General features: G+C 40.1%; 1 protein-coding gene across 1 annotated transcript in view; it reads left to right on the top strand.

Annotated features, from left to right (window-relative positions):
- Positions 1 to 10,145: 10,145 nt before the first annotated feature.
- The window catches only part of LOC122551053 (E3 ubiquitin-protein ligase RNF149-like), a gene marked incomplete at its 5' end in the record, with an annotated part of 23,052 nt that continues 9,705 nt past the window's right edge, over positions 10,146 to 23,492 (top strand). The window contains 4 exons of the mRNA XM_043692696.1: positions 10,146 to 10,427; positions 12,661 to 12,744; positions 14,535 to 14,617; positions 16,920 to 17,016. Coding sequence (XP_043548631.1) covers positions 10,146 to 10,427; positions 12,661 to 12,744; positions 14,535 to 14,617; positions 16,920 to 17,016 — 546 coding nt within the window. The remainder of the gene's footprint in view (positions 10,428 to 12,660; positions 12,745 to 14,534; positions 14,618 to 16,919; positions 17,017 to 23,492) is intronic.

The following is a 23,492-nucleotide window of genomic DNA, read 5'->3' as shown; positions in this document are numbered from 1 at the left end:
CTTGATTAAAAGATTACTGAAAGTTTAGTTACAGACATTAAAAATGTTTGAATTGTGAGTTCTGATTGCATAAAAATGAGATTGTGTCCAACAAAAAAACAGTTCTTCTAACTGATTAATAACCTTACTTTTTGAGCAAAGATAACTGATTCATAACATTGCGAACAGTTTTTATTTGCAGCAGAACAGTTTATGTATGCCAAAGTTACTGTGTATTTGTCCTTGTTTCTGAAATCACTTCTGTATTGAAGGAAGTGGGTGAGGAAATTGTGGAAGTGTTTGTATTTTGACCTGGTAAGGACAGGATTTCTTATTTTTCTTAACTTCCCATTTGTTTGATTGCAACTGGTTTTTGAACTTTAAAATAGCATGCTGTATTGCGAGTTCATATGTACTTGTCAGAATAAAGAAATTAGCCAGGCAAGTTACATAAGGCAGTTACTTTTATTGCTAAAAGGCATTTAGATCTTAATTTGTATTCATTATATTTATAAAAATGTACAAGTATTTTGTAATGCATGGCCTCTCATTCACCTGCTGTCACTTGCCATCTATCCTGCCCTTACATGATCCTGGGTTTGGAAGGTGCTGTCTAAGGAACCTTGGTGCATTTATGCATTGCATCTTGTAGATGGTTCAACCCGCTGCTACTGAGCATTGGTGGTAGTGGAAGGAATGAATGTTTGAGGATATGTTGTCAGTCTGTTTTGACCTAAATGGTCTCATGTTTCTTGAGAATAGGGAGTATTCTTTCACACTCCTGACTTTTGCTGCCTTGGTGAACAAGTTTTGGAAAGTCAGTTGATGAGTTATTCATTGCAGAATTGCTAGGCTTTGTCCTGCTCTGGTAGGCCAGTTCAGTTTAATTTCTGGTTAGCGGTGACCACAGCACGTTGCTAATTTGGGAATTCAGTGATGGTCATAGCATTGCATGTTGAGAAGCCATGTTTAGGTTCATTCTGTTTGGAGATGGCATGAATGTTACTTGCTACGTGTCAACCTGAACCTAATATTGTCTAGGTCTTGCTGCATTTGGACATGAACTGCTTCAGTATCTGAGGACTCAAATAATGCTGAATGTTCTGCAAATCACCTGTGAGCATTCTCACCTCTGACCTTAAGATAGAGGAAACATCATTGATAAGACAGCTAAATTTGGTTGGATCTAGGGTACTACCCTGAGGAACTCCTGCTGAGATGTGTTGGAGCTAAGTTCACTGACCTCCAATGACCATAATCATCACCTTTTTTGTGCCGGATATGACTCCAATTAGCAGTGAGTTGCTAGAATATTGTAAGGGCCCAAAGCCTTTGCAACATCCAGTGCCATCACCATTTCTTTTCCTGTCACATGGAGCGTATTGAGTTAGCTGAAGATTGATATATGTTGAGGACGTTTAAAAGAGGCTGGGATGGAATATCCACTTGACACTTGTGGCCAAGGATGCTTATAAATGCTTTAACCTTATCTTTTGCACTGGTTTCCCAGACTCTCCCTTTTTTGAGGATGGGATATTTGTGGAGTCCCATGCTCCAGTGAGTTATTTAATTTATCCACAACTATTCACAACTGCAGACCTTGGATCTGAGTTCTTTAATTGTGAAATTGCTTAGCCCTATCTCCCACTTGCTCCCTATGTTATTTGGCACATAAGTAAACTTGGATTGTAGCTTCACCAGGTTGACGACTCATTTTAAGGCAATGCCTGGTGCTGCTCCTGGCATGCCCTTCTGCACTCTTCATTGAACTCCAGGTTGATCTCCTTGCTTTGTGGTAATGGTAGAATGAGGCATCCATGAGGACATAAGGTTGTATATTGTGTTGGAGTACAATTTCATTTTCTGATTACTCACAGTGCTTCATGGATGCCCAGTCTTGAATTGCTTGATCTGTTCAAAAAATCTATACCGTTCACCACCTTGGAAATGGACACCAGTACAGGGTTTCCTCAATATGAAGATGGGTTTTAGTTTCTACAGAGACAGTGTAGGGTGGTCATTCCTATTGATACTCTCATGAACAGATTAACCTCTGGCAGGCAGATGAAGATGCTGCCAGATATATATTCTTTTCGTCACCATCTGCTGCAGATAGTCTAAAAGTTATGACCTTTACAATTCAACCAGCGTGGTCGGTAGTGGTACTGCTGAGCTACCCTTGGTAATGAATGTTGACATCCTCTATGCTTCCTCCAAATGCAGTGGTAGCATAGTGGCTCAGTGGTTAGCACTGATGCCTCTCAGTGCCACGGACCTGAGTTTGGTTCCACCCTCGGGCTACAAACTGTGTAGAGTTTGCACGTTCTCTCTGGGCCTGCCTGGGTTTCCTCAGGTGTTCCGATTTCCTCCCACAGTCCAAAGACATGTGGGCTGGATGGATTAGCCATGGGAAATGCAGGGTTACAGGGATAGGGTAGGAGGTGTGGGTCTGGGTAGGATGCATTTTAGAGGCTTGTAGTGGTTTTGATGGGCCTGCTTCCACATTGTAGGAATTCTGATTCAATGAAGTGGTATTCACCATGAAGGAGTACAGATCCATCAGCTGAGAGAGGGCTGGTGGTTTTCTTGTGTTCAGCCTGGTGCTGTGATACTTCATAGTCTGGAGTCAATGTTGAGGACTTCCAAGACAACTTCCTCCCTGCTAAATACCATTATGCCACTGCTTCTGGTCATACCCAGTGATGGTGTGACTGAGAGTAAGGTATGTTTCTGTGAATATGACTGACTGACTGTTTCAAGCTCTTGTTTGATCAGTCAGCGAGACTGTTCTCCTAATTTTGGTACTAATGTTATAAAATGGTCTTTGTAGAGTTTATGGGGCTGAATTTGCCATTGTTGCTTCTAGTCCTGAGGTTTACGCCAAGCGACCACTAAGATTTAATTTCTCTTAGACATTTTCAGTCGTTCATTACAACTCAATCATTTTCTGTGCCATTTCAGAGGGCAATTAAGTGTCAACCACATTGCTGAATCACAGATAGGCCATATGAGGTAAGGATGACAGTTCTCTCTTCGGTTAGTGAAGCAGAGATTTTTATGAAAATACATGGTTATCATTCAATTTTAACTCCAGATAACGTTTTGAATTCAAATTTCACCATCCATCATGGTGGAATTGAACCCGGTTTCCCAGAGGCTCTGCATTACTTGTCTAGCAAGAATGTTGGCTCAGCCACCAAGGCCTCAAACTCTAAAATTCGATCTCTAATCACTAGGAAGTCCACCTGCGCCATTGAGAGTGGAATCAATACTTTTAACTGGCCGTCCCCAGACTTACTTTCTGCCATCAGAGTGGCATTGAGCATCTTTGATTTTTTTTACCAATCAGGGTGAGTTGCAACCAATGTTGCCTAAAAAGCCCACCCCTGATATGGGAAGGTGTTTGCCCTCATCAGTCCTCCTCTTTACTACTTCAAAAAACTCAATCAAGTTCATGACACATAGCTTTATCCGTGGGAAACTTTGTTGACTATCCCTAATCAATCCTTGCCTTTCCAAATACGTGTAAATTGTGTCCCTCAGGATTCCCTCCAACACCTTGCCCGTCACCAATCTCAGGCTCACCGGTCTACAGTTCCCTGGCTTGTCCTTACCACCTTTCTTAAACAATGACACCTCCTAAACCAACCTCCAGTCTCTGGCACCTCACTTGTAACTTTTGATAATACAAATATTTCAGCAAAGAGCCCAGCAATCATTTCCCTAGCTTTTCACAAAGGTCTAGGGTACATCTGATTTAGGAATGTATCCACCTTTTATGCATATTTAAGACATTCAGCACCACCACCTCTGTAATATGGAAACTTTTCAAGGTTTCACTATTTATTTCCCCATGTTCTCTACCTTCCATACTCATTTAGTATCTCACCCATCTCCTGCAGTTCCATTCATAGGCAGCCTTGCTGATCTTTAAGGGACCCTATTCTCTCTGTCTAGTTATCCTTGAATCCATAATGTATTTGTAGAATGCCTTTGGTTTTTCCTTAACCCTATTTGCCAAAGCTCTGTCCTGTCCCCTTTTTGCCCTCCTGATTTCCCTCTTAAGTATACTCTGACTGCCCTTTATACTGTTGTAAGGATTCATTCAATCTCTGCTGTCTATATCTGACATATGCTTCCTTCAATGTATTTGTAGAATGCCTTTGGTTTTTCCTTAACCCTATTTGCCAAAGCTCTGTCCTGTCCCCTTTTTGCCCTCCTGATTTCCCTCTTAAGTATATTCTGACTGCCCTTTATACTGTTGTAAGGATTCATTCAATCTCTGCTGTCTATACCTGACATATGCTTCCTTCTTATTCTTAACCAAAACCTCAATTTCTCTCGTCATCCAGCATTGCCTACACCTACCAGCCTCTCCCTTGACCATAACAGGAAAATACTGTCTCTGGACTCTATCTCATTTTTGAAGGCTTCCCATTTTCCAGCCATCCCTTTACCTGCGAACCTGCCCCTCCCATTCAACTTTTGAAAGTTTCTGCCTTTTGCTATCCTCAATTTAGAACTTCAACTTTTAGATCTGGTCTCTCCTTTTCCATCACTATTTTAAAACTGATGGAATTATGGTCACTGGTGCCGAAGTGCCCCCACTGACACCTCATTCACCAGCCTTGCCTTATTTCCCAAGAGTCTGTCAAGTTTTGCACATTCTCTAGTGGGTACATCCACATACTGAATCAGAAAATATTCTTGTACATAACAAATTCCTCTCCATTCAAGCCCTTAAGACTATGGCAGTCCCAGTTTATGTTTGGAAAGTTAAAATCCCCTACCCTACCCACCCTATTATTTTTGCAGAGAACTGAGGTCTCTTTACATATTTGTTTCTCAATTTCCCACTGACTATTAGGGGGTCTATACTACAATCCCAACAAGTTGATCATCCCTTTCTTGTTTCTCAGTTCCACCCAAATAACTTCCTTGGATGTATTCCCAGGAATATCCTTCCTAAGTACAGCTGTAATGTTACACCTAATCAAAAATGCCACACCCCCTCCTCTCTTGCCCCCTTTACTATCCTTCCTGTAGTATTTGTATTCTGGAACATTAAGCTTCTAGTCCTGTCCATTCCTGAGCTGCATCTCTGTAATTGCTATGATATCCCATTCCCGTGTTTCCAAACCTGTCCTGAGTCCATCTGCCTTGTTAGGCCTCTTGCATTGAAATAAATGCAGCTTAGTTTATCAGTCCTACCTTTGTTCTCTGCTTTGTTCCTGCCTATCCCATCTGTTTGACCTATTCCTTTCCCAATCTCCCTGCCAGTATATTAGTCCTCTTCCAATTCCGGTGAATCGTCCTTCTTGTTCAGGTCACTTCTACCCCAGAAGAGATTCCAATGATCCAAAAATCTGAACCATTCTCCCCTGCACCAGCTCCTCAGCCATTTATTCATCTGTTCTAACCTCCTATTCCTACTCTCACTAGTTTGTGGCACCAGGTGTAATCCAGGTATTGCTATCGTTGAGGACCTACTTTTAACTTCCTGCCTAACTATGCTGTTCGTTCCAATGTGTAGCATGACCTCCTGCTGGTTCGTCTTCCCTTTAAGATTATTCTGCACTGTCTCTGAGCTATCCTTGATCTTGGCTCCAGGGAGGCAATATACCATTCTGATTTCTCACAGGCTGCAGAAACTTGTGCTTTTGACTAGACAGTCCCCTATCACAATTAATCGCTTCGAATCTGGCATACTCATTGTTACATTAGAGCCAGCCATAGTCCCAGAAACCTGGCTGTCAGTGCTACATTCCCTGAGAGTCCATCACCCCCTACGTTTTCAAAAACAACATACTTGTTAGGGATGGGGATAGGCACAGCAGACTCCTGCAATACTTGCCTCCTTCTCCTACCTTTCCTGGATGTCACCCCTCTACCTGACTGTATCTTCAGTTTATCTCCCTCCCTGCAATTACCATCTATTGCACCTCATAACTCCTGTAAATTCCTTATTGCTTCTAATTGCTGCTCCAACTAATCCATGCGATCCAAGAAGGTTCACAGAAGGAAACCATAACATAGGGCATCATGCTATTGGTGTTTGATCACCAGACATTCCCCATTTCCATCCTTACTGTAATTGTGCAAGCACAGAGAAATGTTGGGTCATCTGTGTTTTCATCTTGCCTCTGCTCAAAGATTTTGGATGGTAGAAGTGCCCCATTCAATGAGGGCCATATTTGACCTTGTCGGCTGCTGGCTCGTGAAGGGGACTTGGGCAAGAAGTCCACATCTTTCTCAAATACAAAGAATTCAAAAGGGATAGAACCCACCCCTAATCTTTGCACATGTTGTACATACCCTTGTAATCTTTGTCTCTCCTCATTCTTCGAGCTGCAACCTGTAGGTTACTATCGTGTTGAATGGTTGACCTTTTAAAATTTTAATCATGGGATGTGGGTGTCACTGGTTAGGCCAGCAGTTGTTGTGCATCCCTAATTGCACTGACATTGTTGTCAGTTTGGAATCATGTGTAGGCAGCACTGGGTAGCGATGGCAGGTTTCCTTTCTTAAATACATTACTGAATTAGATGGATATTAACAACAACTGACAGTTTTATATAGTTGCTTTTAATTCCAGTTGTTTTTCTTGAATTCAAATTTGGCTATCTATCATGATGGTATTTGAACCCTTGTCCATCCAAATTAGCCTATAGTTCTGAATTACTAGTCTAGAGGCGAAACCACTACGCCATCACCACCTCCTTGGCACACACAATGTATGTGACAGAGTCAACACAGGTATCTCAATCTTACACTGATGTTGTCTCTTCCATCTCATTTTTCAAGGTGCTCATAAGGGAATACCTTTTACTATCTCGTAATCAACTGCAGCCTTATGCAGGTTGGCTCCTGATATTTCCTTTCCACTCTGTCCTGGATTTCTTACTCTTTATCAGCAAATTGGTCATATATTGCTGATATCTGAATCCGAAAGCCTTGTGAGACAGCGGTTGGCATTTCAACCCATCCGGACTGAAACTACGTTTTACTACCAATCACAGGGCCTCAGTCTCTGCATTTGTGAGGTGCTGTCACAAGGTGAACAAGGTAACCTGGAAATAAGGACTATAGGGTCCAGCTATCCATTGCCCAATATTCTCAGAGACAGATTGCAGACTTTGTAGCAGGTTTGATGTTATTTGAATATTCATTTGATATAATCTCATTCTCTTAATTCCTCACCTGGGGCTAGTCTTATCTTCAGTCTGCATCGCAAAGCAGCTACATCCTCATCTTCTCCTCACTCTTGCAGGTCACCCAGTGGTACTAATAAATTTACATAAATAAGATAGCATCCAAAATGAATTTTCATAGTAGAGGGAAAGCTGTAAACCAGAGGTGGTTCCAGTAGGTTTGAGCTGACATATACAGAGTCTTGCTTCAAGAGTTTCTATTGGTCCAATCCTACTACTTTCATTTCTTTATTATTAGCAGGAGAGATGTTTTGTCGTCTCCTCACCAGCACCAGTACTTCTGCATCACAATTTACTGTAATGGTTCAGCAGAAAAGGAGAGCACAAATTATAGAATAAATGAGCATATTCCATCTTGTAACTAAGGAGCCAGAGTATGGTTTGCTGTTTACAGGGTTGCCACAAAACCTACGTAGGTGTGTACCTAATAAGATACCAATTGGAATACGGCATCATTTTCACCATCATCTACATCCTCAGCAGAGATGTTGCCTACTGCTAATTGTTTGTGAACTGAGTTGGTTGCTACGCCATTTAGAGCATCACCATTACTGAACTTAACTTTTAATTCCAGATTTATGAATTAGTTGAATTTAAATTCCTGCAGTTACAGTGGTATGATTTGAACCCGTGTGCCCAAAGCACTAAATTGGGCATCTGGATGACTAGTCCAGTGATATTACTACTATGCCACCAGCTGCCCAATGTCACCTTGATCCCCTGCATTTCACAGGAATTATATGCAGTCTTCTCCTGTTGAAGATTAAGCAAATTAATGAAGGCTTGCATATGATGGATGCCTTGCAATGGATTCTCCTGAGAACTGTTATGATAATCTGCTGGTTTCACACTGTTCAAGCAGAAGGTGGAGTTCAAATTCTGCATCGCTGGTGGTTGTAGTTAGAGGAAGTGAGAACAGAAGTTGTGACATCCCAAAACAGTGACACATTTAACCACAGAATGATGTGAAGGATAACATTTTAATTTTAAAGGGCGAACACTATTGGTGCCAAAAAAATACAGAAATATTGGTCAATGTATTATCTTGATGTTTCTGTATTGTCGTTGAGCTTGATGTGGCTCTTGCTTCTTTTGTTGGGTGAAAAATGGCACTCCAGGTAGTTGCCATCTATCTTCATGTGGCATGCTTCCATTGACATTCAGTAATTCCCCCTCAAAAGACTGAAGGTCTGGTTTATTAAAATGTTTGAACCTCTGTATAATGCCATGTCCTCTGTTCATGTACTTAATTCTGCTTCTCCATTTGAAGAGATGATTTTTGGGCAGTTTCATAGCGTGTGAGCCATCTGTCTATTCTGTCTGTTTTAAAAACTGATCAGTATTTTTGGCAACATCCCCAGCCACCTGTTTAAATTTTATTACATTCCAGATTTTTTTTTTTATTCACCTCAATTCCCACATAGCAGTATATTGTAGGCGCTTGTGCTCAGCCAATACCAACGGCCTTGCAAATGAGCTGCTTTTAATAAGTATTTACGATGGGAAGATAGCTAGAGAGGATCATTGGCAGAGGCTCAACTACAGTGTTGCAGCAATATTATAAACACTTCGAATATTTCAGCAAGAAGCATTGCAATGAAACTGATGTTGAGATGCTGGTATTGGACTGGGGTGGACAAAGTTTAAAAATCACGCGACACCAGGTTATAGTCTAACCGATCTATTTGCAAGTACAAGCTTTTGGAGCACTGCTCCTTTTAGGTAGCTAGTGGAGCAGGATCGTAGGACACAATTTATAGCAAAAGATCACAGTGCAATGCAACTGAAATAATATATTGAAAACACCTAGATTGCTGTTAAGTCTTTCATCTTTTAGAATGGGTTGCAGGTTTCAATTTATTAATATGTAAATCCCACAACTCATTTCAAGTCACATTCCTGAGATAGCTTAGCTTAGGTTTTGTCAAAAAGGTGACATCTCAGCTCAGGTGAGGTTAGAGTCTGTATGTATTCCAATCTTGAGTCAGGCTGGTTCTCTTTCCAAAGCAGGAATTTATAAAATGTCACATGGATTGACTGCCTGCAGATTCTGTGCTTTTTGAACAAAATAGAATGCTATACATTCAAACACAAGCACGCGTCCGCACGCACACACACTCTCTTACTCTCACTAATGCAGACCCTCTCTTATACACACTCGTTCAGGCGTATACACACTCTCTTTCAGGTACACACACACATGCACCTCCCCCACACTCTCACCCATGCATGCACCCTCTCACAGGCATATACTCCATCACACTCATGCGCACACTCCTATCAAGCACATGCACACACTCACTCTCTTCCTCACATGCACGTCCACACACATAAGTCTATGGGGTGAATTTGCATTTGCAGATACATTCTATTTTGTTCAAAAAGCACACAATTTGTAGGAAGTTAATCTATGTGACATTTTATAAATCCCTACTTTGGAAATAGAGCCCATCTGACTCAAGGTTGGAATACATACAGACTCTAACCTCACACCTTTTTAATGTATCATCTGAACTTTTTTTATAGAACCTTTTTTAAGTTATCTCGGGAGTGTGACTTGAAAGAAGTTCTGGGATTTACATATTAATGAATCGAAACCTGCATCCCATTCTAAAAGGTGAAAGACTGAACAGCAATCTAGGTTTGTTTAATATATTGCATCAGTTATATGACACTATGATCCTTTTGCTATAAATTGTGTTCTATGATCCTGCTCCACTATCTACTTGATGAAAGAGCAATGGTCTGAAAGCTTGTACTTCCAAATAAACTTGTTGGATTATAACCTGGTATTGTGTGATTTTTAACAATGAAACTGATGTCAATACAAAGAAATATGATCCTTGATGGAAGCTATGTTTAACCTTGATTCCTGCCATCTTATTTTTAATTTGAAATCTCTCAATGGAGTCACTTTCTTTTATTCCAGTTCTGCTTCATATTTGGATATGATCTTTTACTAACAGTTTACTCTCTTTATTCTCAGGGACCGGAAATACTGTTGCTATCATGATTGGCAATTCAAAGGGGATGGAAATTCTAGAGTTAGCTCGCCGAGGTATTCCAATGATCATGTCCATAACTGTTGGTACCCGACATGTGCAGGAGTGGATGAGCTCTCAGTCAGTAGTATTTGTAATTATTGCTTTCATAACAATGATGATCATCTCCCTGGCGTGGCTCATTTTTTATTACATCCAGAGATTTCTATATGCAGGATCACAGTTTTCAAGTCAGGTAAATATTTATGAAGAAAATTTTTAAAATATTTTAAAATTTCCATCATATTTCTGAAATATTCAGTCAGACTTTCAGGTTCATATCTTTTAAATAAAGCATCACTTTGAATGTCAGTACACCGCTTAGATTTTTACTTAAATAGTTTATATAATAATCACAATGTGTGAAATGAATACTTTCTCTTTCTAAATTAGCATTTTACATTTTCCTCTTTTTTGATCTCTCACATTATAATCTTTTTACAAATAAGAATGTTCGTGCTGAATTACATCCATTTCTTTATATATGGCATATTCCTTCTAATTTTCCCTTTTTTTTAAAAAAAAATCCTGGTTTTAAAGTACCTTTTCTTTACACTCTCCTTCAGTTTGCTGTATTATTGTAGTACTTTGAATGTTGATAAGCCTTCAAATCTTTTCCAGTAAACTGTAGGTTAATGCATTGTAGCAGTGACTTGAGCAGGATTTTATACTGAATTTTCTTTAATTATTATGTTCCATTGTCTTGGTAAAGGTGCAAAAGCAACATTTTTTTTGTTACTATTTACAGCAATAAGTAATAGTGTATTTTACTTTTATAGTTTGTTAATTACCTCTGTCCACTGAGGTAAATCTAGTTTGAGGTAATGTGCAACACTGCAACTTGAACCCTGTTTTCTGGCTGAGAACTGAGCGAACCATATTTGAGATGGAAAGATCTCAAATCTTGTTTAACAGAAAATGTCACTAAGAACAATCAGCTGGCCTGATGACACTTGATTTCTCGACTCACAAGTGAACCGTGTTTAGTGCTCAATTGCTCTGTGTCATTAAAGAAGTAAACAAGCCTTAGAAAGAACTGCAATTGCGTAAAGTGACTAGCAGATTATAGAGTCACAGAGACATATATTTCAGAAGCAGATCCTTCCATTCAACTCATCCATACAGACTAGATGTCCTAAATTAACTTGGCCCATATCTCTCAAAACTGTCCTATTTGTGTACCCATATAGATGTCTTTTAAATGTTGTAATTGCACCAGCCTCCACCACCACCCCTGGCAGCTGATTCCATACATGCACCACCCTCTGCGTGAAAAAGTTGCCCCTCATCTCCCTTTTAAATCTTTCCCCTCTCATCTTAAACCTAGCCCCTGTAGTCTTGGACACCCCTATCCATGTCCCACATGTTTTTATAAACATCAGCAAAGTCATCCCTCAGTCTCAAATGCTCCAGGGACAGTAGTCCCAGCCTATTCAGGTTTTCCTTATCGTGCAAACCCTCCAAATCTGGCAACATGCTTATAAATCTTTTCTGAACCATTTGAAGTTTCATAACCTCTTTCCTATAGCAGGAAGGCCAGAATTGAATGTAGTATTTCAAAGGTGGCCTAACTAATGAATAAATTAGGATTTTCTTTTTCAAACAGAGGTTTCACTGATATTCCAGTTAGGCCAAACAGCAGTGGGAAGATGAAATGGGACGGTAGCAGCAGGCTGACAATGGAATTTATGCCACTTTGGCCTCATGTCACTTGACTCATTGAGCTTTGGAGACCAGCAACAGGTCTCCTTTCGTTTTTTTTAAAAAAAAGGGAAGTTAAATTTCAGGCCATTTTGTTTTTGATTGCAGCCCTGAGGTTGCTCCTGCTTTTTTTGGTGTTAGCCTCCAGTGATTCCTATATCCATTGTGAATTAGGCTACATGTAGATTGGGTTACCTTGATACAGCTGGATTAGTATCACTTGTAGTCTGGACAGCTTGCTTTTGGGAAGTAATCTTTGAAAAAGTATTTATGGTTTGGGTTTATGTGCAGGCTATGGACACTAATACTTCAGTGTTTACTCTTTATGGTGGTGGCACAATTTCAGTGAAGAATGCACACCTGCCAAATTGGATGATTTGGGATCCATTTTACTTCTTTCAAGTGAGCATAATATCAACCAGGTTCTTTGCCAAGGAATATAGAGGCAGTGCAACTTGTACAGCTGGATTTTGGAGCAGGTTCCACAAATTTAAAATTGGGTTAAACTTTAAATATTTAGGAGGCAAAAGTGAGTACTGCAGATGCTGGAAACCAGAGTCTAGATTAGAAGGGTGCTGGAAAAGCACAGCAGGTGCTCCTCGGATGCTGCCTGACCTGCTGTGCTTTTCCAGCACCACTCTAATCTAGACTTTAAATATTTAGGAGACTAGCTTAAAAGATATGAACATACTAGCTTTGAATATAATCATTTTTTTTTCATCTATCAGAACAAGAAAAACAAGAACAACAGGAGAGAAGCCAAGAAAGCTATTAGTAAACTTCAGCTGCATACTGTCAGGCATGGAGATAGGGTAAGGCACTATTGTTCTATATGTCTGTTGGCAGGATTTTGGTTTTAACTTTATTTTAGCAACAACTTGCAGGGAGTGAAATTTTGCCAGGGGTGTAAGGTCTTTCTTTGAACAGTTCATAAAGTTTGCTTCATATGAATCAAAAGGATACTTGGATTATTTTTCAGAAACTAAGACTGCTAATTGATTTTTTTTTTAGACATTTTAAATGTGTTGTGGTGTATTTTCTTGGTTTGCATGGACTACCTCTATATTTTGTACAATGCCACTTGTGCCGCACCACACACAGTCCTCTGCCCACACAGCCTGATTACAGGCTGATTGCTACACAAAAATAAATGGATTGTCCACTTTGAAAATTGTACTCTTCCCCACTGAGTTGGTGGTTGATTTTTGGATGACACTTTTCGTCGTAGGGCAGTGGTTATTATGTGGCCCTTTTGTCATCTCCATAAGGTACTATGTCCAAATGTTGTAAATGGCCAATAGAAAGAAAAAGAAATGTATTTAAACAGCTTTTCACAATCTCCGCTTGCTTCCCAGCTATTGCAATGTAGAGAATGATACGATGTTGGAAAATACAGTAGTTTGCTGCTTACAACAAAGATCTACAACAAATAATACCACAATTAATCCGGTGATTGATTTGCTTTGGTCATGTTCATTAAAAAGATGAATATTTGCCAGGGTGTCAGGAACACCTCTCTGGGATTTTTTACATCCATCTGAGAGGGCCCTGTAATGTCTCATCTGAAAGATGCATCTCTTAATAGTCTGACATTCCAAAGAAGTATTAGTGTAGATTTATATAGTTGAGTCCTGGAACAGGACTTGATTAAACCTATAAACTTGTGATTTAGAGGCAGGAGAGCTAACAATCAGCCAAATATAATATTTAAAGTTCAATAATCTCTCTGAAGAATTGAATGGTCTCAGCATTGGACAAATATTTCAACTTGTCTAAAACTGATCCCCCACATCCACCTTTCAAGTGACCTATCTTGTGTCACTTCTCACTTTTTATCTTTGACAGACAATGAGTTTAATTCTTGTTCTGCAGTGCTGGAGAAGTTTGAGAGTACATTTTGGGAGGAAGAACAAGGATAAGAGTTTTTACTCCGTATGTAAAGACTCTGCAAAGTCTAAATAAATATAAAGATCTGGTGTTCAATTACATAATTCATTGAAAGTTCAAGAGTCACTCAATCCTCAAAAGTCCAACAGCTTTTATAAATAGGGAGAAGGAAATAATGCAAAATTAATGCGAAACATTCTTTACACTACCAAGTGTACTGTTTTGCATGAGAAGGGGCTTTAAACCTTTTGTGAGTGGGAAAGTACACTCTTGAGGTAGTTGAGATCTAGGGAATAAAGAGGGTCGAAAGGAATTTAATAGTTTTGAGACAATAGTAATTAAACGAAGATTTTCTCATTTCTCCATTTGGGCATCAACCTAACTAGAGTTTTAAAAACCATGATCTGTATGGGGCAGGCCTGAAAAGCCAACTGGTCTATTCCTGCTCATTAATGTTTCTTGTTTGAATTTTTGACTCTAAGCTGTCTTTAAATCTTATGTTCAACCCACCTTCAAAATTGTCTGTTTCCACCCTTCACTTTCTACACCTCAATTCATACCTCAACTTTTTTTACTGTTGAAAATAAGCCAATAATAAATTTAAATTTATAAAACCAAACTTCCACAGCTTAAATTAAAATGTGCATACTTATGTATCTTATTGTTTATCCAGTCCTATTCTTCATCTAACTTCAAACTTTTTTACTCTTGTTAGGAAGTAGATTTGGATATTGATGGCTGTGCTGTGTGTATTGAAGTATATAGATCCCGAGATGTTGTGCGAATTCTTCCTTGCAAGTATGTACCTTTTTGTTAATGTGATATATAATGCATTTGATTTCAATATTTTAACCTGAAGGAATATGTACAAGAAAATAATCTGAATAATCTTTAATTTATAAAGACCAACTTTTTGAAAACAAACTCGTGAATAAAATGAAATGGAGTTTTGGAATTTTTTGGTCTTTACTATAATAGCATTAATAAATTGAAGTGGAAAAATGGGCTACTGTAGAGCTGTAACAATCATCTTGATGCTACACAAGTCATCCAGCTCTGGGCAAGGGAAGGGTTCCTCCACAAGAAGAATTGGAAATAGAGTATAATTTACAAAAGCCATCTGTGCAAAAAAAGGGAGCTGAAAAAGGTCAGTCTTTTAAAAGTAAAACATCTTAAGATGGAGAGCAATTGACTTCCATCGAAACAATTAAACACTAATGTGAGACTGAATGACTATAATTCAGTTTGCTATTTTCCTTTGATTTCCCCATGTAGAGCACACTTTCTTTTGAAGGGAGAGAAGAGGAGAGATGTACAGTAAATCCAATAAGCGAATCATAGAATCCCTACAGTGTGGAAGCAGGCCATTCGGCCTATCGAGTCCAGACCAACCCTCTGAACAGCATCCTACCCAGACCCTATCCGTGTCACCCCACATTTCCCATGGCTAATCCACCTAACCTAGGAAAGATTATTGAGTAATGCAAGGTCTTATGCATTTCTGGTAGTGCAATCCAATTACAGTAAAGGATGAAGTGGATTGTCATCTGTATTTTTTATGCAGTTGTATCTGATTTTTGGAAGGTTTTCCTGTAACTATTATTCTCTAGTATTGGATTTAAAAAAAAACAATTGTCATTGTAAATGCAGACAGTGAGGTGTAGGTTTTAGCATGCATTGGTATTGAATCTCTCATGTTAATTTCGATTTAAAAACAAAAAACGGGACTGGGTTTAATGGTATTAATTTGAAGTGTAAAAACTAATTAAGTGTAAACTTAGCATTATAACTGAGTAAATGTCTTCCAATCCTTACACAATTAGGAGGATTCTCTAATTCAGAGGTTTCCGATAATTCACAATAGTATCCTAAAATTGTGTGCAATTATGTACACAGGTCACGTAACCAGTCAGATGGGGAGAGTTGGTTTTCTCTTAGTAGTACACAGGTGATTGTCGTATAAATCAAGTTCTATTTAAAGCATCAGCATTAATAACCATCCCTATTCCTAGAACCCTCAAATTTCTGTGGCCTCTAATTGAAAATGCAACCATATATGTCCAAAGATATGCAGGTTAGGTGTATTGGCTATGCTAAATTGCCCACAGTGTCCAGAGGTATGCAGATTAGGTGGATTAGCCATGGGAAGTGCAGGGTTACAGGGAAGGTTAGGACTTGATGGGTTGAATGGCATGGCTTGACACTGTAGGGTTTCTGTGATTCTTTAAGAAAGTAACTGGAGAAGACCATTTTGCCCTTAGAACCTTCTCTGCTTTTCCAAAAGGTCTGGTGGAGCTTCTATCCTAATTGTACCTTTCCACCTGTCACCATATCCCCTAATTCCTTTAATATCCAGAAGTCTCTATCTCGAACATAATCAACAATTGAGCATCCACAGATCTCTGGGATAGAATACTATAAAGATTCAGAACACAGTGAAGAAATTTCTTGTCACTGTAGTTTTAAATGACTGATCCCCTCATCTTCTGTGTAGGTTCCTCAAACAATGGAAGTACCTGTCAAACAGAAGAATTTTAGATATGTGAATTAAATCACTATCGTTCTCCTAAACCTCAGGGAATATAGGTCTAGTCCACTCTGTTTTCCCTCATGGGACAATCCTTTAACTCCATGAACCACCCCTTGACTCTCCCTGTGGCAAGTATGTACTGACGTTAAGAACACCAAAATTGCATATGGTAATTATTTTTATACTAAATACTAGAATGAAAAGCAAGTTAATGCTTTTTTGAGCTGCTCAATTAACAATGGCAATTAAAATATTTTTGGATCTGATCTCTGTGCTTAGATTCATTTACCATTATAAGTTACATTCACTCTTTGAAAATTCATTGGAAACTATTATGTCTTAGCATTTGGTGCAAATATCAACATCGCTGCAACAGAAGTTGTACATTCTTAGATAGTCGTACATTCTTTGCCTCCAGCTTACAAGAATTTAATCGAGATTGAATTGAAACCATACTTCTAAACCAATCTCGGAAAACATGTCCAGCAAGAAATAACCTGGCTAGCTATGGTTTGCAACTGGTTCATGTGGCTACAACAATTTTTGCTTATGATTTGTATTGTTCTTTAGGCATGTATTCCATAGAATATGTATTGATCCGTGGCTTCTTGAGCATCGAACCTGTCCAATGTGTAAACTTGATGTCATTAAAGCACTTGGCTTTATGGTAAGTGATGGAAGAAATAATTGGGTGAAATACTAAGTTATTTAATTGGTATAATGTTAAAAGAAGTGTGTAGTTAGCAGAATATATTAAATCTGTTTCAAAGGATGTTGCCTGTGTTGGAGGGTTTGAGCTATAGGGAGAGGTTGAATAGGCTGGGGCTACCTTCCCTGGAGCGTTGGAGGCTGAGGGGTGACCTCCATAGAGGTTTATAAAATCATGAGGGGCATGGATAGGATAAATAGACAAGGTCTTTTCCCTGGGGTGGGGGAGTCCAAAATTAGAGAGCATAGGTTTAGGGTGAGAGGGGCAACCCTTTCACACAGAGGGTGGTGCGTGTATGGAATGAGCTGCTAGAGGAAGTGCTGGAGGCTGGTATAATTACAGCATTTAAAAGTCATCTAGATGGGTATATGAATAGGAAGAGTTTAGTGGGATATGGGCCAGATGCTGGCAAATAGGTCTAGATTAAGTTAGGATATTAGGTTGGCGTGAACAAGTTGGATCGACTGATCTGTTTCCATGCTGTACATCTCTATGACTCTAAGTGTTGACCTTTGCTCTGTGGTAAGACTCTTACCTCCCAGTCTTGTCACTATAGATTTAAGCTTCACTCCAGAAAGCTGAACACATTATCAGCTGATGATTCATATCATTTCTAAAGAAGTGCTGCATAAGTGGTGCTGTCTTTCAGATGAACTGTTAAGCATTGGCCTGCACAGGTGGTTTTAATAGATCCCTTGGCAGTATGAGAGAAGGAAGAACGGGGGAGTTTCCATTGTGTCCTGATAAACATTCATCACGCAACCACAACCAAAACAACTTATCTTTTCCATTTGCTGTTTATGAGACCTTGCTAACGAAGTTGTCCACATTACTGCAGTGACTATACTTCAGAAGTATGTACTGACTTTAAGTGCTTTATGTTGTCCTGATGATATAAAAGATGGGATATAAAAGTAAATTTTTTCCTCATTGAACATGCTGTTGTATATTATCAGTAAGTGCACTGCATAATTCCCAAAACAGTTGGGAGTATTTGTCAAATTTTATGAACAATTGTTTTTCTCTTGTCAGTTTTTGTTAATGTCATGGACATAATGTTAATGTATCCTGGACATTTTCTACTTATTAGGGTTAAGAATTCTTTGGGGCTCAAAAGGAATGTTGGCATGCCCTCCAATGTGCTTATCTATTTCCAGCAGAGACACTGGCTTGTGATCTGAAGGGGAGATTCTGACTGAATTTCTTTTCTCTAACCCAGAGGGCTGTAGCAACTTCTCTTCCTCTCTGTGAGGCTCAGCCACTCACTGGAAAATTTGTAGCGTCATGAAGACACAGATAATTCTGCTTGTACAGCATATTTAAATGAATGTAATGGGGAAGTTATCATCCGAGTTTAGTCAGGTTCTAGATGTCAGGCCCCAACTTCTGTGGAGCGCTTAGTCTTGATCACTGCCAGTAGACTGCAATAAGTTGGGAGAGTGCTGAGCAGCAGAGGAATTGGTCAGGTCCTGTGGGTCCTTTCTGGGGCAAGAAGAGGTGGCCTCAGCAGCTTGTGGGGCAGAGCCTGAGATCCTGAGTGCAGGATGGAGGAGGTACTGCTGTGAAAGACCCCAAAGGAGAGAGAGACTGAAGAAACTGGAGCCTTTTAAAGGTTAGCTGCAGTGTGGAAAAAATAAGAGTCGTGAATAGGACAATCCAAAGCTTCTGGTATATGGATAATTAACAATGGGAATGGGAGCAGGTGTACAACTACTGGAGTCTGACGGCATCCAAATTTGATTAGGCCACTTTTGGAATATTGTGTGCAATTCTGACCTCCTTCCTATCGGAAGGATGTTGTGAAACTTGAAAGGGTTCAGAAAAGATTTACAAGGATGTTGCCAGGGTTGGAGAATATGAAATACAGGGAGAGGCTGAATAGGCTGGGGCTAATTTCTCTCTAATGTCGGAGGCTGAGGGGTGACCTTTGTAGAGGAGAAGGTAAGGACTGCAGATGCTGGAGATCAGAGTCGAAGGTGTGGTGCTGGAAAAGCCTTGCATGTCATGCAGCATCCGAGGAGCAAGAGAATCAATATTTCGGCCATAAACCCTTCTTCGGGAATGATAAAGGGCTTATGCCTGAAACGTCGATTCTCTTGCTCCTCGGATGCTGCCTGACCTGCTGGGCTTTTCAAGCACCACAATCTCGAGGGTGACCTTTACAGAGGTTTATAAAATCATAGTTTAGGGTAAGAGGGGAAAAATTTAAAAGGGACCTAGGGGGCAACATTTTCACGCGGTGGGTGATGCGTGTATGGAATGAGCTGCCAGAGGAAGTAGTGAAGGTTGATCCAATTACAGCATGGGTTCAATCCCTATACTGACCAAGTTTGTAGCCGCAATTTGAAATTTGCGGATTCACAATTGAAAAGTGTGCGTCAGCATTTAAAAGGCATCTGGATGGGTATATGAATTGGAAGGGTTTAGAGAGATACGGGTCAAGTGCTTGCAAATGGGACAAGATTAAGTTGGGAAGTGGACGAGTTGGACCGAAGAGTCTGATTCCATGAAGTACATTTCTATGACTAAGTATGCCAGAAGCTAGATACATTGGGCGCAGTTCACCCTGGGAGCAAGCTGAGTCTTGGTAATAAGGCAGTGAGGCCTTGGGATGGAGATCCTGACATTTTCCTGATTCCCTAGTTAGGGTGCTAAGTGGAAAGGGTCAAGATCTGCCTTTGGCCAGCAACTTCTGGAAGTGGGATTTCCAAACCCAGGAACCCTAACACTGTCCACACACTATCCAGATAATTGCCTAATTGACTGTTAATTGTAGCAGTCCATACAGGAATAGGTATAGTGGTGTTGCCAGCCTGGATGGGCTCACTACAGTGGCCATTAAATCCAGCAGATCCAGGTGGATGCAAAATAACATGGTGTTTAAATGCATCTAATCATAAATATTTCATATAAGTAGGTACCTTTTGCAAACATTAGAGAATGGAGACTTTTCATCGTCTTAGTTGGATTCAAACTTGGATCATGACATAAAAAGACAGCAACCAGTCAACTTAACTTTACCTAACTGAAATAACTTCCAGATTTCTCTGACTATTTGAGGCTCTGTTTTTCTTCATCATTTCTGTGTATGTAGCCTGCTCACCTATAACTGCGCCAGAGAGAGATGGGGTCTGGGACCTCAAATAGAGCATAGGAGGATGAGAGGCAACCTTGTAGAAGTGTTATAAAATTGAGGGGTGTAGATAGAGTTAATGGTGGTTGTCTTTTCCCGAGGATGGGGGATTTCAAAACTCTGGGTACATTTTTAAGGTGAGAGGAGAGATATTTAGGAAAGACACGAGGAGCAAATTATTTACACAGGGTGGTTCATATCAGGAATGAACTTCCTGAGGAAGTGGTGGATGTATGTACAATTACAATGTTTAAAAGACATTTGGGTAAGTACATGAATAGGAAAGGTTTGGAGGGATATCCGCAAGGAGCAGGTAGGTGGGACAAGTTTAGTTTGGGATTATGTTTGGTATGGACTGGTTGGACCAAAGGGTCTGTTTTTGTGCTGCATGACTCTATGACTCCATAACTGTTGTGGAATCATTTTAATGGATACTATGGCATGCTGAACTTGTAAAAGATTGGGGGAGGGGTTGGTGTTGCTGACAGACCAGGACATGTGGCAACTGCCTCCACTGCAGGCAGGCCCTGTGGACAGTTGAACACACTGTGGGGGTTTGTGGTTTGAGTCCTTGGCACTGACTTCACTACATTTGACTGGAGCTAATGGTGCAATAATGATTTCAATGGGATTGGTATTATCTAGGGAATAAAGTTGCCACCTATCCAACCATCAAATCCTTCTGCCAGCCTTATGTGACAAGCTCATTAAATATGTAGTAGGACATCAATTATCATTTTTGATTACAACTGGTTGAAATAGATCAGTTCCATGGGTGATGTCATCAAAGAGGAACCTTGGAGGCACAGATCAAATAATTTTGTAGATCACAAAGGAACAGTTTCCACTGTGGCTTTCCTTGCTTTCTCTTCCTTACGTTCGGTGCCCTTTTCTCTTCTCTAAAACGTTTTTTTTTCACCCATATTCAGGAATATTCCCTTAATGTCTTTATATCTGCCTCTTTCTCCAACTGTTTTGATCATTGGAAGGTCTTCATTACCTACTTGTATCTGAATAAATTACTTTTTCAAAGGGTAAAAGGCATCTGCTGGAGAAGAAGCAGGAAAACATCCAGTGTGTTTGGTATAGGAAACAACTGTATACAGGGAACTGGGAATTATGTTTTGCTGAGAGAATTTAAGGAGTTACAGTCCAAACGAGAAAGCAAGGTTTCAAAGATTATAAGACCATAAGACATAGGAATGGAAGTAAGGCCATTCGGCCCATTGAATCCACTCCGCCATTTAATCATGGCTGATGGGCGTATTCCCCCTGTAGCCCTCAATTCCTTGCGAGATCAAGAATTTATCAATCTCTGCCTAGAATACATTTAATGTCCCGGCCTCCACTGCACTTTGTGGCAATGAATTCCACCACTTTCTGGCTGAAGAAATGTCTTCTCATTTCCATTCTAAATTGAGCCCCTCTAATTCTAAGGCCGTGCCCACAGGTCCTAGTCTCCCTGCCTAACGGAAACAACTACCCAGTGTCCACCCTTTCTAAGAGATGCATTATCTTGTAAGTTTCTATTAGATTGCCCCTCAACCTTCTATATTCTAATGAATACAATCCCAGGATCCTCAGCTGTTCATTGTATGTTAGGCCTACTATTCCAGGGATCATCTGTGTGAATCTCCTCTGGACACTGTCCAGTGGCAGTATGTCCTTCCTGAGGTGTGGGGCCCAAAATTAAACAGTATTCTAAAAGGGGCCTAACTAGAGCTTTATAAAGTCTCAGAAGCACATTGATGTTTTTATATTCCAACCTTCTTGAGATAAATAACAACATTACATTTGCTTTCTTAATCAAGGACTCAACCTGCAAGTTAACCTTTAGAGAATCCTGGACCGGCATTCCCAGATCCCTTTGTACTTTGGCTTTAGGAATCTTCTCACCATTTAGAAAATAGTCCATGCCTGCATTTGTTTATACAAAGTACAAGACCTTGCATTTGCTCACGTTGAATTTCATCAGCCATTTCCTGGACCACTCTCCTAAACTGTCTAAATCTTTCTGCAGCTCCCCATCTCCTCAGAACTACCTGCCTGTCCATCTAACTTCGTATCATCGACAAACTTCGCCAGAATGCCCCAAGTCCCTTTATCCAGATCATTAATATATAAAGTAAAAAGCTGTTTCTTATGTATTGAAAGAAATGTTTAGAGTCATAGTCATAGAGATGTACAGCATGGAAACAGACCCTTCAGTCCAACTGGTCCATGCCAACCAGATATCCCAACCCAATCTAGTCCCATCTGCCAGTATCTGGTCCATATCCCTCCAAACCCTTCCCATTCATATACCCATGCAAATGCATTTTAAATGTTGCAATCGTGCAACCTCCACCACTTCCTCTGGCAGCTCATTCCATACATGTAACACCCTCTGAGTGAAAAAGTTGCCCCTTAGGTCTCTTTTATATCTTTCCCCTCCTACCCTAAATCTATGCCTACTACATCTGGACTCCCCCTCACCAGGGAAAAGACTTTGTCTGTTTATCCTATCTATGCCCTTCATGATTTTATAAACCTCTATAAGGTCACCCCTCAGCCTCCAACGCTCTAAGGAAAACAGCCCTAGCCTATTCAACCTCTCCCTGTAGCTCAAATCCTCCAGCCCTGGCAGATCCTGATAAATTATTTTCTGAACCCTTTCAAGTTTCCGATAGGAAGGAGACCAGAATTATATGCAATATTCCAACAGTGGCCTAACCAATGTCCTGTACAGCTGCAACATGACCTCCCAGCTCCTGTACTCAATACTCTGACCAATAAAGGAAAGCATACCAAACGCCTTCTTTACTATCCTATCTACCTGTGACTCCACTTTCAAGGAGCTGTGAACCTGCACTCCATGGTCTCTTTGTTCAGCAACACTCCCTAGGACCCTACCATTAAGTGTGTAAGTCCTGTTAAGATTTGTTTTCCCAAAATGCAGCACCTCGCATTTATCTGAATTAAACTCCATCTGATCAAGATCCCATTGTAATCTGAGGTAACCTTCTTTGCTGTCCACTGCACCTCCAATTTTGATGTCATTTTACTATCATTTCTAATATTACTGGCTAGTCTACCTTCATATTTGATCCTCTCCTTCCTTATTTCTCTCTTTGTTATCCTCTGTTTGTTTTTGTAGTCTTCCCAATCTTCTGATTTCCCAGTGCTCTTGGCTACTTTATAAGTCCTCTCTTTTTCTTTGATACATTTCCTGACTTCCTTTGTCAGCCATAGTTGTCTAATCCCTCCCCGGATAATCTTTCTCTTCTTGGGGATGAACCTCTGGACAGTGTCCTCAATTTTA

The sequence above is a fragment of the Chiloscyllium plagiosum genome, chromosome 6 (genome assembly GCF_004010195.1).
Source record: "Chiloscyllium plagiosum isolate BGI_BamShark_2017 chromosome 6, ASM401019v2, whole genome shotgun sequence".
NCBI lineage: Eukaryota > Metazoa > Chordata > Chondrichthyes > Orectolobiformes > Hemiscylliidae > Chiloscyllium > Chiloscyllium plagiosum.
The sequence above is the reverse complement of the archived record's forward strand: the minus strand, read 5'-3'. Positions and strand labels throughout refer to the sequence as shown.